Raw genomic sequence first — 15,079 nt, forward strand, 5'->3', positions numbered from 1 at the left:
TAATCATTTTTATATTTACTTCAGTAAAGTATGCACGTGAGTATATAAATTCGAAAATTTTATGTGAAAATTCAATATAAACATATACATACATAAATATACACACATTGTGTATACTTATTTGAATATTAATGATGTGCATTTTATGAAAAGTATGTGTATATAATATATACACACGGGCAGACACTGGTGCACCCAACCCTCTGTTAGTGTACGATGAAGATGAAGCGAGCTTCCTTCGCATTTGCATCCCTCAACATTCGCGGGTCCGCAAGCTCAAACGCTTTTTTCTCTGTTTCTCGCTCTTTTCGATTAAATTTTCGTTCTCACACCCTCATTAGGAAAAAAAATTCAGAAATTAATGGAGAAGTTCTTCACCCTCCGGAGGAGTTATTGATTCTATCCCAGGGTACATCATGTTTTTTAATTGCAAATTGATGAAAATTTCTGGTAGAAATCATTTTTGATGAATCTCATCATCAAAGGAATAGTGCAGAACGTATGCATGCATATTATGATCATAATAGCATGTTTATTGTTCTTGTTTGGATCTACGATATGCGGAATCGCTGTTGTACTGCATATGTAAATGATATCGGATATTGACGTAGCTTTGGTTTAACTAAAAGATGTTTGGATAGATAGCGATCTTGTCGAGAAATTGTGATGGGACTAGAGATAAATCGCTGCGACAGCCAACATAAACCGCAAACCATGGAGACATAATTGCATGTTTATTGTGCTTGTTTAGAATTGACGTGACACAATATTTGTTTTGTGCTTTGGTTATAATCTTTAGGGAATATTGACAAGTACAAGGGAAAATGTCAAGTTTTGTGGGCGTTGTTGTTTCTGATCCTTGGCTTCAGAACCAATTCACTCAAGTCGAGCTGCGAACCCTCAATTCCAAAGTATGCATGGGCTATTTATGTTTGACTGGTGTTGTTACCAGTGGTTTTTATTATAATAAGGTCACGAATGTCATACCTACAGTTTCTCTCAGCGAGGAAGCAGTATGGGAAGGTTACATTGGAAGTTTTGCCACCAGTGATGGTTAAACTGAAGGCTGTTGCTGATACCTTGACACAGGATGAAATTAAGGACATCTTAAGTGAGTCCTCTTCTGATTTGGGAGATGAAATTGATTTTGAATCCTTCCTTCGGGTATGTATTTTTAGAATTTTAGAAAACAGTCATATACTAGTATCCTAACTAACCAAGAACTAAAGCATTTATGTAGGCGTGTTTATCTAATAACTATCATGTTTCTTTGCTCTGTTTCACGGATGATGGATTGAATTTATAATTCAGGCATATTTGAACCTACAAGCTCGGGCCACAGTGAAGAAGGGTCATTCCAAAACTCTGTCTCCATTTCTAAAAACTTCATCTTCATTCCTCAAAGCGCCAACAACAACTCTTCGTCATACCATCAGTGAATCAGAAAAGTCCTCTTACGTTAACCACATCAATAGCTATCTCAAAGAAGATCGATTCTTGAAGAAACATCTTCCAATTGATCAATCAACCAATGCTCTCTTTGACCTTGCCAAGGATGGAGTTCTGCTATGGTACTTATAGAGGACCCCCTAGTAATTTTTGCAGGAATAGTGTCTTTCTAAATGCATCCATACTTGGAGATGCACCCAAATAAGCTAACAACAATGGTACTTACGATTTTTTTGACCTATTTATGCAGTAAGCTCATTAATGTGGCTGTTCCCGGTACTATTGACGAGCGAGCTATTAATACCAAAAGTGATTTAAATCCATGGGAGAGGAATGAGAACCATACGTTGTGTCTCAATTCTGCAAAAGCAATTGGATGCACTGTTGTAAATATTGGCACACAGGACCTTGTTGAAGCAAGGGTAAGCAAGCTACTGCCAACTATATTTAGGAATTTCAGCAAATGCTACTCATTTGTGCAGTGAAATTTGTTGGCCATAATCGTCTCATTTATAATGCAGCCCCATCTAGTTCTTGGGTTGATAACTCAAATAGTCAAGGTAAATCAAATGCTCTCATTAACAATATTATGAATTACACAGAATATCCAGACATTGCATATCGAATTCCATTGCTTTTAATGTTGTAAATAACATCAGATACAACTGTTAGCCGATCTAAATTTGAGGAAGACCCCTCAACTTGTTGAGCTGGTGGAGGATAGCAAGGTAACAAGCAGACCACGTGTTTCGACTCAATTAACCCATGACCTGATACGCGGATCACACTATTTTTTTGCGTGCCTCAAAATTGGTGTTGCATAGTGTAGGACGTGGAAGAGCTTATTAGCTTATCGCCGGAGAAAGTGCTGTTGAAATGGATGAATTTTCATCTGAAAAAAGCAGGATACAAGAAGTCAGTTACTAATTTTTCATCTGATTTAAAGGTAGTGAACGGTCATAGATCCATTTTTCTTTTATATTACTTCTTTTTGGTTCTTTGAATATCAAAGAATATAAATGTCCATCGACTGGCAATGGCTCATCACTTTTAGCGAAATTGAAATAGACTCGTGTTTGTGAGTTATGCAAGATTAGAGATCCTGTTTTTGAGAAAAGTTATCAAAGAATACAATGCTCTCTATGGCAGCAAAAACATCTGTATAGTCTCTGTATCTTGGTTTTGGAATTAGTTTTTCAAAACTAAGAGTTCATAAACAGCCTATAGATTGAGGAGAATGTGTGTGTGGGGTGGCGGTGGGTGGGGGAGGTCAAATTTAACAAGTACTCTAGTGTCTTAAGAAGTTCCTTGTGTATGAAATTTGCTGACAGTGTGGAGAAAATGAACGATCTGCTGAAAAATATGCACATTATTGGTGATTATTACTGGAAACTGAATGATGATAGGCAATTTGTTGGTATAGATACATATTAATGGAAAAATTTAACATCAAGAAGTTAGATTCCCCGAGATGGTGAATAGAACAGCTAACCACTAGCATGCAAGATTATCATGAAACTCTGTTCTGGCAATGACATACTAAGGGTAATTTGATTCCTGAAAATTAAAGATGTACGAGGTTATACAAGACATAGTTCAACGACCAGGATGTATGATTTCCGCCAAATTTAGTACTATTATTATTATTACTAAATGTTGAAACTAGAACAGCCAATCGATTTGATCTAAATATCATTCAGCATCAGATTCTATTCTCATTCTCTATTGTTAGAGATTGCATGTATTTTATTCGAACATCTGCAAGTAACACGTGTTTCTTTATAAGCACATAAATTTTTTAGAGGCTGCATCTTTTTTTGCGGATGCAAATATTTATGTACACTTAAAGGGCTCCTATCGGCTATCACCATATATTAAATAGTTTGTGGTACTTTCTGTCTAAGATGCCATCAGTGTCATTTTATTTGTAGGATGGAGAAGCATATGCACACTTGCTCAATGCTCTTGCCCCAGAACTTGACACAACCAAGGCACTGGAGGCAAAGAATCCTAAAGAACGAGCAAATTTGATACTTGAGCAAGCAGAGAAACTGGATTGTAAACGATATGTTACCCCGAAGGACATTGTCGAGGGCTCGCCAAACTTAAATCTTGCATTTGTTGCTCAATTATTTCAACACAGGTTAGACTAGAGGTTAATAAATGGTACGGCGTGGAAATTTTGCTTCTGTTTGTCTTTCCAGTTATGTTGGGTAATGTCATCTTATTTTTATTATACCATGTACGCTTTTGAGAATAATCCCTTCCAAGATTCAAAATTAATGACAACAATCTTTACAAATTATCTGGCGCAATAAGTATAGTGGAACCATAGAATGCTTGGTTCACACTTGTTTTAGCATGCAGAAATGCTTGTTCCATAAATTTCTAATTTCAATACAAACTCCTGATCACTTTTCCTGTTACGTGCCACATGGTTATATGTTTATAATGCAAGTATATCCGTGTTTAAGAATAAATGATTTTTCGCTGCTCATTGTATTTTTGTTAAAGAAATGGGCTCTCTGTGGACACCAAAAAGATTTCATACGCGGAGATGATGACAGATGATGCTCAAACGTCTCGAGAAGAGAGATGCTTTCGGCTGTGGATCAACAGCCTTGGAATTGACACATATGTCAACAATGTATTTGAGGATGTCAGGGCAGGGTAATGTTTACATTTTTCTGTTAAGATGCTGGTATTTTTGCATTTTGCTTTATGTTCATTCCTCTTGCGTGCAGATGGGTTCTTTTGGAAGTGCTTGACAAAATTTCTCCTGGAACTGTAAATTGGAAACAGGCTACAAAACCCCCTATTCTGATGCCCTTTAGGAAAGTTGAAAACTGCAACCAAGTAATAAGTATTGGGAAGGAATTGCGCTTCTCCCTCGTGAATGTAGCTGGAAATGATATTGTGCAAGGAAACAAGAAACTCATATTAGGTAAGGCTGCTTTAACTTGCTATGTTGTTGGAAGCAGTGGAAATTTTACAATGTCTATAACCTTTTAATTTTTCCTGGATATACTTAGCTTGATTTGACGGGGTTCCGCATGCTGCATACATTTTAACTTTTGATCGAACTGAAGAACAGGAGGATTGATTGAGATACTTCGTGTCTTTGCCATTTCTATTTGGAAAGTTTTTTTTTGGGAACATACCTTTGTTCAGTTTTCAATTATCAGAAAATTCGATAAAATGCAGTTATCGGGTCTTAGTTCGATCTCATGGTACTGTTTGATTTTTATATGTGTTGAACAGCTAGCGCCACAACAAAAAGAAATGTTAATTTTGGAAAATGTGAATTTGGCGATGATCTCATTAATCTTAGTGTTCTGTTGTTCTTGCCTGGAACTGCTTTCCACTATCCTTTGGCCCTGATGTTCATTGCTGAAAATTAAAATGGACACATCCAACCTTTATGTCATTTCGAATTTCATCAGTGAATATGAAGGGAATGCCTGAATAACGTACAAAGACCAAATTTTTAAAAGCATGCTTGGTTCTGTAAGAAAGTCACTTGGTATCACCAATCTACTCTTATTATAGCCTTTTACACCAGAGTTACACCATCACAAATTAATCGGTCCTCTTTCTGCCAGCTTTTCTATGGCAGTTAATGAGATTCACGATGCTCCAATTGCTGAAAAATTTAAGATCTCATTCCCAAGGAAAGGAGATTACAGATGGTGACATACTTATTTGGGCAAACGGCACAGTGAAGAAATCTGGTAGAGAATCACAAATGGACAGCTTCAAGGTAATGGCAAAACATCGATCACAGCAATAGTATCAGTTATCTTTACTAAATGACAGCTTTCTGTAAATCTTTTTGTCATACTGTCAGGATAAATCCCTTGCAAACGGGATTTTCTTTCTTGATCTGTTAAGTGCTGTGGAGCCTAGGGTCGTTAACCGGAGCCTTGTAACAAAGGGGGAAACTGGTGAGTAAGTTTTTTTCCATCGCCCTTGTAACACGAGGCAAAAAGGGTGTAATTGATATTGGTTTCATGGAACTGAAAGTGGAGATCATCGCAAATGCAGACGAGGATAAGAAGTTAAATGCAACATATATAATCAGTGTTGCCCGAAAGCTTGGATGCTCCATATTTTTATTGCCTGAGGACATTATGGAGGTTAGTATATGTGCTATACAGCCTTGATGTGCAAGCAGTTCGTTTATTCCAAATTACTTAAAAACACTGCATACCAAAGTTTTATGACAAAAAAAATACACTCTTGTGATGTGCAGGTGAACCAGAAAATGATGCTAACTTTGACAGCAAGCATCATGTATTGGAGCCTGCAACGAAAGGTTGATGGATCTGATCCCTCAAACACCTCCAATGAAGGTGACAAAACTCCAGATGCATCTACAGGCGGTGATAACCAAGACATGCCGACAGGTTAACATTCGTAATTCAGTGTCATCTAGTGTAAGATATATGTCTCAACGAAATGCAGCCCTTTTTTGCACCAGAAGATTGTATTAGGTATATTTGTCCCAGCGGATCTAACGGGGAAAAGAGAATGAAATCCAGCAAATTTAATCATATGTGACTATATTCTTCACCACTTATATAAATAGATCGGATTTAATCCATTACTCCCGTACAAACACTCTATGCCAAAGAGAACCAGATGCTATTCACAGTGTTATCTGATTTTGATTGCGATAACATATATCAGATTATTCCACGTTTCAAACGAATATTTAATTTATAATTAAATTTTTCTTTATTTTTTCTCTACCAGAGTAAAATAAAAACCACTATAAAAGAATATAATTATTAAACCAAATTTCTTACGCATTTTTTTATAAACATGAAATATCATTTGAACTTATTCTTCTGATTTCTTTCCTAACAAAAGAATCTATGGTTGATCTATCAATATAATAAAAACTTGGGAATAAGTACAATCACATTGTATACTTGCGTTTCTCGGGTTTAATGATAAACCATGATTTCTTCAAAAAAATTTAACTGGACAACTCAGGTTCACCAATTTTCTCATGCTCAGCCATAAGCATCAGCATCTCGAGTCGCTTGTCGAAAAGCAATGCACTTTCGTCCCTCTTGTCAAGTTCAGCACCTTCAGACTCGAGCCATTTCTCTCGCAAATCGTCGAGAAGATTTCCTTCAACCGTGTTAGCTTCAGCTCCTGGAGCACTTGGAGCTGTGGTTCGAAGTGTGAAATCTCCAGACGGAGCTGGAAGAGTGAGGAGCATTGCACGAAACTCCTGAGTATCAGCAAATGTCTCAAAGTTGTTCGCCATGACATCTAGACAATGTTCACGAATCTTTGACACACCGTACCTTCATAAGAAAAGTTTTTGCCTCAGAAATATCAAGATTAGATGCATGAGTACTAATTTCATAAGTTGCATATGAAAACAAAAATTAGGTTTAAAAGTGAGGTTAGTAGTGATTGGTGGACATAGAGGTTAAATTTTAATAAGAGCGGGCACAGTTGAGAAGAGAGTGCGACCAGTCATCTTGATACGAAGAATTCATGTTTTATTTCTAGTTTCTAGTTTATAAAAGAAGTTCTACCAGCCAAAGACATAAAATCAACCCCACATTTCTCTCCACCAATTCATGGGTCTTGGTCATTTAATTAATGGATTTAGATACACAAATGTATTCTATGCCATCATATATTATTTGAACTGTTTACTGGATGTTGCTGACACATATTTGTGTCCGAGAACTATGTTAAGGTCCATGGGGTACAAGGAATAACTTTTACGTTGGCCCTTCTGTGATGTTTCACATAAATATAAGCCAGTTCCAGTGTGAATTGTACCGTGAAATATACACCAGCTACTATCTTGGACTAATCCTTCCAATTCATGACCTAAATTGTTCATTCAACGTTAGCAATAAAAATGGTCTTCCACTGTCTTTCACTACATTTTTTTGTTCTTGAATCCTCAAGAAACAGATTGGTATGTTATCGATGTAATTTTGCTCAACTAACATAATATCCAATGATGATTAGAAAGGAGGAGAGACAAAAACAACCTCACGCGGTATATACATCAAGAAACTGAGAGGATGAAAAGAAAAAGGAGGAAACATACATGTCAGATAATATCAACCAATGGCACAATTCTGCTGGTGAAACCATTTCTAGTTGTGGGAGCAACGCATCAGCTACCACGCGTTTAAGAGGAAATAGCAGATATCTTGAGGCAGCATCAAGAATTTCTTCAGCCTGCAAAATTAAATACTAAAATAACAAGGTAAAAACATAAAAGGTTCAGCAATTAGAAGTTATTATTAGCTTATTTTGTCCTTTTTATTTTCTTTGAGAGGTTAGGTGAAACACACCTGATCAAGGTTTAGGCCTGTCAGACCATCAGTATACCTGGATACAAATAAAATAATGATGATGGAAGTTATATAGATTAACAAGGAGAGGGAGAATCAGGGTCTTGACAATGTACTGCTTCTTTGAGAAGTGGATTTATATTGAATACCAAATCATTTTTAAAAGGTGATTCCTTTGAAGAGCCCACAAAAACACATAGGACTATGATATGGAAAGCAGAACAATTATCAGGAGCATTAAGGTAACAAGTGGTGACTACATGTATCAATTGCAGAGAGGATTATTTCAGAAGGATGAATAAGGAAAATTCAACATGGGAAGTCAATTCTTGTGCTCCACAGTTACAGCACATCTTCATCCATCACATAAATAAACAATCAGCCATGAATATACACTATTACTAGAGTTTTATTATTATTATTATTATATTTTTCTGGCAAAACTATACTAGAGTTTAACCTTTGCCTCAAGCATATTTGAGTGAAGCAGATAAACAGATCACATAGAATAGGCTGAAAGAATGAGAAGAAAAACCTACATGTATTCTATTATTTTCTCAAAAGCATCTGTGCTCAGATCATGTTCTTCAATACATGGTAGATTACCATCATTTAACCGACCCCTCTCTTTGAGAGAATTAGTCATGCGAAATAATCGTGCTTTAAAGTATTCAGATCTCGATGCTAAGATGGCTTGATGGCAGCGGAATAACTTCTTCTCCACCCTCACGCAAACATCAGCAAGATCATCATCTGAATCATTCACATCTGTTGAATCAACAAGAGATACATCACCATTAACAGTATATTCTTGGTATTGTCCTCCAGACGACTTGGCAAGACAGACTTGAAGGAGTCTACTCAATGCAGCAGGAAGCCGATCTTCATCAGGAAGGGAAAGGCCCTGCAAGATAAACCTTTTCTGGGAGTTGTCCATTTCTCTGAGGGCTTTGTAATCAGCATGCCTCTGATGAACTATTTCTTTTTCAAGAAGTCCTTGTAATGAATGGCACTTGCAAACTCTGCATATTCTAACAAGATCTTCCATGTCATCCACGGCAATCTCCAGCCTATCAGAATAAAAGAAATGGAGAAGGCTAAAAAGAGATGGATAAGAGATCTTTTCCCGTGACAATCGAACTTCCTTTTTTCCTTTCCAATCAGTTTGAAATTTTTTCTTAAAGAAAGAAGAACGTGCACTCAAGATGACTCTGTGCGCTTCAATAGGTCTTCCTTCCACATAAAATACAATATCCGGGGGAGAGTAGCTGGAACTCAATGCCCCATCAGATGAATTACCTACCATTCCATGTCGAATCACTAAATAATAAGCATTCCCAGTCTATAATAAAGTTTTTCCAATCAGAATACCAGCATATTTGTATGAGTTTAGAACTCATGCTTCTAGAGCAATTAAAAAATATAAACTCCGCAAATTTCTGTAGAGCTGAATTTCTTACAAAACAACAAGAGCATTGAAACTCAACTTTTGATCGCGAAAATCCGTAGGTTACTAAAACAGCTATTGAAATATGATAAGCGTAAACCACAGCCACCAAAAACAGAACCAGATGCTGTAAACTTGTAAGAAAATAGTTCAATCACGGAGACAGACTAACTGGAAGCCTAACCCAGCCAATCTAACAAGGTCGTGTTCTAGAATAGAATCGCAGCCGAAATACTCATCCTAGAAACAGAGCACCATCACTTAAAAAGCACAACCATTGTAATATACCTCAAGTTGTCGTTGAGGATGTTTCAGTTAATTTGAAACGTAAAGTTTGTCACTTCAACGCACAATCATATTCTAAATACAAGAAGAGGTGTAACAACGATGCAATTTTTAACTTAACCGAACCTGGTAAAGGAGTAGAAGGATTGATATTATCAATGCTGTTAGGCTTGCAAGCCAAGAAAGTGTCTCTCAATGCAGCCTGCAACGGTTGGAGTGGCGGCGGTCGCGCCTCAAAGGCCTTCAGCAGCTTGCGAACTTTGAGATTAAGAGCCGCGTAGTGGCATCGGTCGCCATCAAATGTGTTCTCAGAGCAGATAGCACCACTCTCTAAGAGCATCCGCGCCGCATCTAAATGCCCCGCAAGGCAAGCGTAATACAGCGCCGCCGAATCCCATGGATCCCGCGCGTTCACGTTCACCCCGCACTCCAGTAGATACCGGAGCCGCTCAACGTCACCAGCTCGAGAAGCCTCAAAAACGTCGCCGTATGGAACCTTCTTCAGTGGCATTGAGGACTTGAAATCCTCCGCCTCCAGCTCAATCTCCTCCAGTAGCTCGGACATGTTTATTTGTGGACGAATATTCCCACAAATTTTCAATTTTATTCACAAATTAATTGCATAGATTATTAATTTATGGTTCCAACTTCCAAGATTGAAATCGAACAAATTTCCTACTCTTCTTGTAGATGGGATTTGGGAAGACGGCGAGGATTTTCTGCGCCGCGAAGGAGAAATGGTTCAATGGACTATTTCAATTTTTTTTTTTTTTTTTTTAGAGATACTTCAATTGGACCAAGTATCGATCATACTTACTGTTATCTGTTGACTATTGGAATGTCCTTTTGGCCATTTGGCACGCTTCGCTTATTTATTTTTTGGTTTGAGAGAAGCTGTTAAACATTTAGCAAAAAATTACATACAGTCTCACGAGTTGTATTTTGTGATACAGACAAAGATTCGTGAGATCGTATCACAAAAAACTTAATCTAAATATTTTACATGGTTCGAATGAAATTGTTGATTAATTATATATATATAAATTTAGATTATCATCTTACTAGCTTTTAAAATTAATTTATATCCAAAATTCTCATTAATTTTAACTATTGTAATGCGACCTTCAGAGCATGGCTGCTCGATTTTGGTGGGTTAGAAGTAGTGACTCGAAGAAAACTAACTCGTCGGGGACAAGGAACGAAGTAACAAGGTTCGAATAATAGGAACGCAAATGAGCCTCGGATGAGGAGACATCTGTGGGTTAGGCCAATTGTCCTGTCTTTGAAAGGATCCTTGTGCAAGTGGGTTTGTTAAAATAAGCTATGTGCTCTGGCCAGCAATCTTGGGAAGATGGGGAGACTAGTTGATTTGCCACTAAATGGCTCGGAAAGCCCTTTCTGTAAAAATAATAACAATAATAATAATAATAACAATAACAATAACAATTGGATTGTCAACCCATTCGCATCTAGTGGAGGGAATATTATTGGACAACTTGGTTTCATGTACAAACCATTTTGATGGTGTGTTCCTCCCTACGGGGTTTGTTTCAACCTACCCGTGCAGGCCTGCACGGGCAATGAACGGCCCGGATCACTCCACATGAGTGATCCGGGCCCACCTCCCTGTAAAAAAAAAAAAAAAATTGGCTCGAAAAAATTCGAGCCGTTGGATCGATCCCTGCAGGCAGTGCCCGCAGGGGTAGGGTCGACCGAACCTCCCTACGGGAAGTTGGGGCATTTGTTTGTCGACCAATTTTCAAGTTGACCATTAATTTTAATCTATTTATTTTACCACTAAATTATATCGAATACCCGAGTCAAAAGATTAATCCACTTTCTTGGGTATGTTCAATTCATTAATGAAAATTTTAATTTTAACATTTTAAATATAGTATTTAAGCTTAAGATAAGATACTCAAATAAAGAAAAAATATAAATTGAAAATTAGATTTTACTTCTCGGATCTTCGAAGACGAAATTTTAATCAAATGGGCTTGTTTAATAAAAAAAAATGAGAAGAGAGGTCGAATTATTGGATAGAAAATAATTACTTCTAAAACTTCAACCTGGTATATAATTACAACCCGGTAGTGACTAAATTAAAGCAACAAAATGCATTATAACTCAATAAAATCCATTATATACTAATACAAATATCCCACAGAAAACTCAAGATTGACGTGATGTAACCCAAAAACCAAAGATAGAAAGTCTCTGTCCTCGAAGATGCAACTCATCGAACAGGTTGTGTGCATAACCACCGAGTCACATCAAAATGGCGTATCGCATGCTGTCTCTGACTATGAGATGATTGAGCTCCGACGTCTGCGTCAGCTCCGCCGAAACCCACATCCCATCGGTTCCACTTATGTGCGGGTGCTGCGATACGCAAGAAAGTAGCGTGAACGAAGCTCGTATGATGCCGCAAACGATACCAGAAAGTAGGCCATGGCTCCAACGCGATCTCGATGGTCTTCCGCCAATCCCACCAGCCACGAAGCTCTCGTCAACCACGCGGGACGTTTTTTTCATGCTGGGTAAGTTTCTCGAAAAGTAAACTAAATCCGGTAGAGGGAATGATTAAAGGAAGGCGATGTGAGAGTGGTATAAGAAGTTAGTGGTGGTATTGATAGTGGTGGTGCTTATCAACATCTTGCCTAATTGTGATTCATGGGTGGATTAGCTTTTGGCTTAATTAAATTTAAAATACAAAAATTATGGTCAATGTTTTAATTAAATCATCCCCACAAAATGATATTAGCCAACAAATTACGCGTTAATGAATTCGATTATTCATGATATTGGTGTAAAGATTGGGGCCGACGTCTCAAATTCAAATCTCACTATTCTTGAATCTTATTTATATATCCAAAGGTAGTGACGGTGGTATAATTATGTATAGCTGGAGAACTTTATTATATCCTTGGCCTAAGCCAACAAAAATGAGATAACAAGCGTACAAAAATGTGAACATTCTAAAATCTATACCTATCTTCCATTACACGAAGTGATAGTTAAACACAAAAAATGTCACTCACTTTTTTTAAAAAACTTAAGCCGATTGAGCTGGAGCAGCACACAAGGGTGGGTTCTGTTTCCCGGTGAGCTTAGGCTTGATGTTGTTACATTTGGTGGTGATGGGGCCAAGTTTACCGTCGTATTTGAGATCTATGTCGCCGATCTCGACGTTTTCGCAGGGCTTACTGCCACTACAAACAAGTGTCACAGCAACTGGATCGTTGCTCGTTCCCCTGATGTTGTTCAATTTAACGTTGCTGATCTTGACCAGCGAAGGTGTCTATACAAAGCAAAATGGAGAAAAAGGTCAAATGTCACTTGGTCAAAATTGAATGCAAGGGATTAAGTTGAGGACACATATATTTCTTTTTAAATAACATATAAAATGGAATATGTTATATTACATACAACGTAGAACCGTTAAAAAAAAGGGTAAGATTACTTACATCGAGCTTGCACTGGTTATATGGGCAGTATTCTTGATCAATGACAATAGGATAGGTAACATTGTCCATGATAAGGTCTTCAAACTGCAGATTTGTCACTTGCAGACGGGCCGGAGCCGAGGGCCATGTTTTGATCCGGACCCCATTCATTGTGCTGAGGAAGCTGCAGTTCTTGACATAGATCCCGACCACGTCCTTCTCGGTTTCGTACTTACCTAGGCTTCCGATGCTAACACCATGTCCCGGCCCACAAACTACGTTCTCTACGTGGACTTCTTCGCTTCCATCCCCAATGGAGACACAGTCATCTCCTGTTTTTATGGTGGAGTCTTTGACGTTGATTAATTTGGAACGACCTATATGGATGCCGTCGGTGTTTGGACTCTCGCCCGGTGCCGAGATCGTGAAACGGAGAAAAGTGACGTTTTGGGATCCAATCACGTTCAGATGAAAGTTCTTGCTATCCTTGGTTGTCACATCACGTATGATCGAGTTATTGATGAAATTGAAACTCAGATTCTGCATGTATGGAATCATTTAAGACGATCGATCAATTTATTGAAACCAAACATGAACACTATACCATCTTACTCCAAAACACTCTCTCATCCGCTACCTCGGCTTAGGGCACTAACATAAACATGCTTGTAACATGTTTAAAAAGCACAATTTTGCGGGTAAGATCCGAAAACATAAGATGAAACATCTATGTAACAAATGTTTGAATCAACTCAAACAAAGTTTGCTTCAAGTTTAGAGTCAACTTACCAATGGCAATTTAACACATTTCTGGTTCTTGCCACAATCGTTTCTCTTCCAAGCTTCTTGTCCTTGGCCATCGAAAACACCGCCACCGGAGATGGTCAGATAATTGACGTAATTGATAGTAACCCATTCTCCTTGTTTGTCAGGCATTTGGTTGGGATCTAAAGGAGCTTTCAAATCACCTTGAACTTGAAGCTCAATGGGAGATTTATTAGGTCCTACCAATTTCACTTGAGTCAATTGCCATGTCCCTTTCGGAATAACAACTGTGCTTGGGCTTGTTGATGCACACGCCTCCTTCCATGCACTCAATAAAGCCTACAAGAAAAATCAGATCTTTAATCAAATAAATTTTGATTTTCTACAAAATAGTTGAATCTCTATTTTCTACCAAAATTTTGAATCAGTAGGTATACTATATTTACCTCGCTAATATCGGCATTGGGTTTGGCACCATACTTGGTGATGTCAAAAACTTGGGATTGCACGTTGGCAATGCAAGCCAAGAATGCCAAAACCAAAAGCTTTTTGCTTATAAACGTGTGAGCCATTATTTTTGTTTGGTAGAAATCTTTGTATTTTAGCTAAAATGGTGTTATTTGTAAAGTGGTTTTTTTGATGCAATTTATAGTGTTAGAAGTGGGGTGTTGAGTGACACAAAACATGTCCTACCAATCCTTCTATTCCTTTCGAGGACCATACGTAGGAGTGTAGGAAGTTATGGTTTGTTGGTTTAATTTCACTTGCCGAGAAAATAGCATCATGACGTTTTGGGACATGACATCCCATTAATAGTCGAATATTTTTTAAATTTTGTGGAGAAATAAGAAAATATTTAAAATATTTGAAATTTTTTTGTATTAATTATGATCATTTCAAAGTTTTAGTAATTTCTTCATTGAAATACATCTTTTGGGGTTGTGACTTGTGAGTGTTATTATTTTTGACTGAGATATCTTATCCTTTTGAGTGAAGGCTTTTTTGGGAAAAACAAAACAAAACAAAAAGAAAAGAAAAGTAAGCTAAGGTTTTTAAGTTAAGCTAAATAGCAAGCCTAAATTACAAATGAATTCGTGAATAATATTTATACTCAAAATTATACCCATTTTAAAATTTTATATTCAGACTCGTTTCTTTCAAAATTGAACCCAAAAAAAACAGAGAGAAAATTATAGGCGCAAATATCCACGTCAATATAAATCTTACATATTGTTTGACTTCACGTTTTGAAAAGTTAAAAAAAAAAACGACACCCTTCATTTTTTTAATTTGATTTATACAACATTAATATTTACCGGATAAATTATATTCTGGTATTATTGTAGATTTGT

General features: G+C 37.3%; 3 protein-coding genes across 5 annotated transcripts; 1 reads left to right on the forward strand and 2 right to left on the reverse strand.

Moving 5' to 3' along the window:
- Nucleotides 1–163: 163 nt before the first annotated feature.
- Nucleotides 164–5,886, forward strand: LOC142554691 (fimbrin-5-like). 2 transcript variants are annotated; one of them, XM_075665367.1, is made up of 15 exons: nucleotides 164–266; nucleotides 800–911; nucleotides 994–1,164; nucleotides 1,312–1,571; nucleotides 1,700–1,871; nucleotides 1,971–2,009; nucleotides 2,109–2,177; nucleotides 2,279–2,395; nucleotides 3,381–3,592; nucleotides 3,964–4,119; nucleotides 4,194–4,393; nucleotides 5,052–5,209; nucleotides 5,297–5,393; nucleotides 5,494–5,585; nucleotides 5,702–5,886. In XM_075665367.1, the coding sequence occupies exons 2-15, from the start codon at nucleotides 825–827 to the stop codon at nucleotides 5,858–5,860; spliced, it is 1,989 nt and encodes a 662-aa protein (XP_075521482.1). In that variant the 5' UTR covers nucleotides 164–266; nucleotides 800–824; the 3' UTR covers nucleotides 5,861–5,886. The 2 variants fall into 2 exon arrangements, with proteins under 2 accessions (XP_075521482.1, XP_075521476.1); XM_075665361.1 differs by having other exon boundaries at nucleotides 262–409.
- Nucleotides 5,887–6,241: 355 nt separating this feature from the next.
- Nucleotides 6,242–10,338, reverse strand: LOC142554702 (BTB/POZ domain-containing protein At2g04740-like). 2 transcript variants are annotated; one of them, XM_075665373.1, is made up of 5 exons: nucleotides 9,643–10,338; nucleotides 8,324–9,083; nucleotides 7,785–7,821; nucleotides 7,535–7,683; nucleotides 6,242–6,767 (listed from the first exon to the last, which is right to left on the reverse strand). In XM_075665373.1, exons 1-5 carry the CDS (start codon nucleotides 10,079–10,081, stop codon nucleotides 6,431–6,433), a joined length of 1,722 nt encoding a protein of 573 aa, XP_075521488.1. In that variant the 5' UTR covers nucleotides 10,082–10,338; the 3' UTR covers nucleotides 6,242–6,430. The 2 variants fall into 2 exon arrangements, with proteins under 2 accessions (XP_075521488.1, XP_075521491.1); XM_075665376.1 differs by having other exon boundaries at nucleotides 7,535–7,668; nucleotides 9,643–10,337.
- Nucleotides 10,339–12,411: 2,073 nt separating this feature from the next.
- Nucleotides 12,412–14,407, reverse strand: LOC142554711 (polygalacturonase-like). Its single transcript, XM_075665383.1, has 4 exons — nucleotides 14,174–14,407; nucleotides 13,752–14,066; nucleotides 12,984–13,502; nucleotides 12,412–12,817 (listed from the first exon to the last, which is right to left on the reverse strand). Exons 1-4 carry the CDS (start codon nucleotides 14,297–14,299, stop codon nucleotides 12,572–12,574), a joined length of 1,206 nt encoding a protein of 401 aa, XP_075521498.1. The 5' UTR covers nucleotides 14,300–14,407; the 3' UTR covers nucleotides 12,412–12,571.
- Nucleotides 14,408–15,079: the final 672 nt, after the last annotated feature.

The sequence above is a fragment of the Primulina tabacum genome, chromosome 1, assembly GCF_025594145.1.
Source record: "Primulina tabacum isolate GXHZ01 chromosome 1, ASM2559414v2, whole genome shotgun sequence".
Classification (NCBI taxonomy): Eukaryota; Viridiplantae; Streptophyta; class Magnoliopsida; order Lamiales; family Gesneriaceae; genus Primulina; species Primulina tabacum.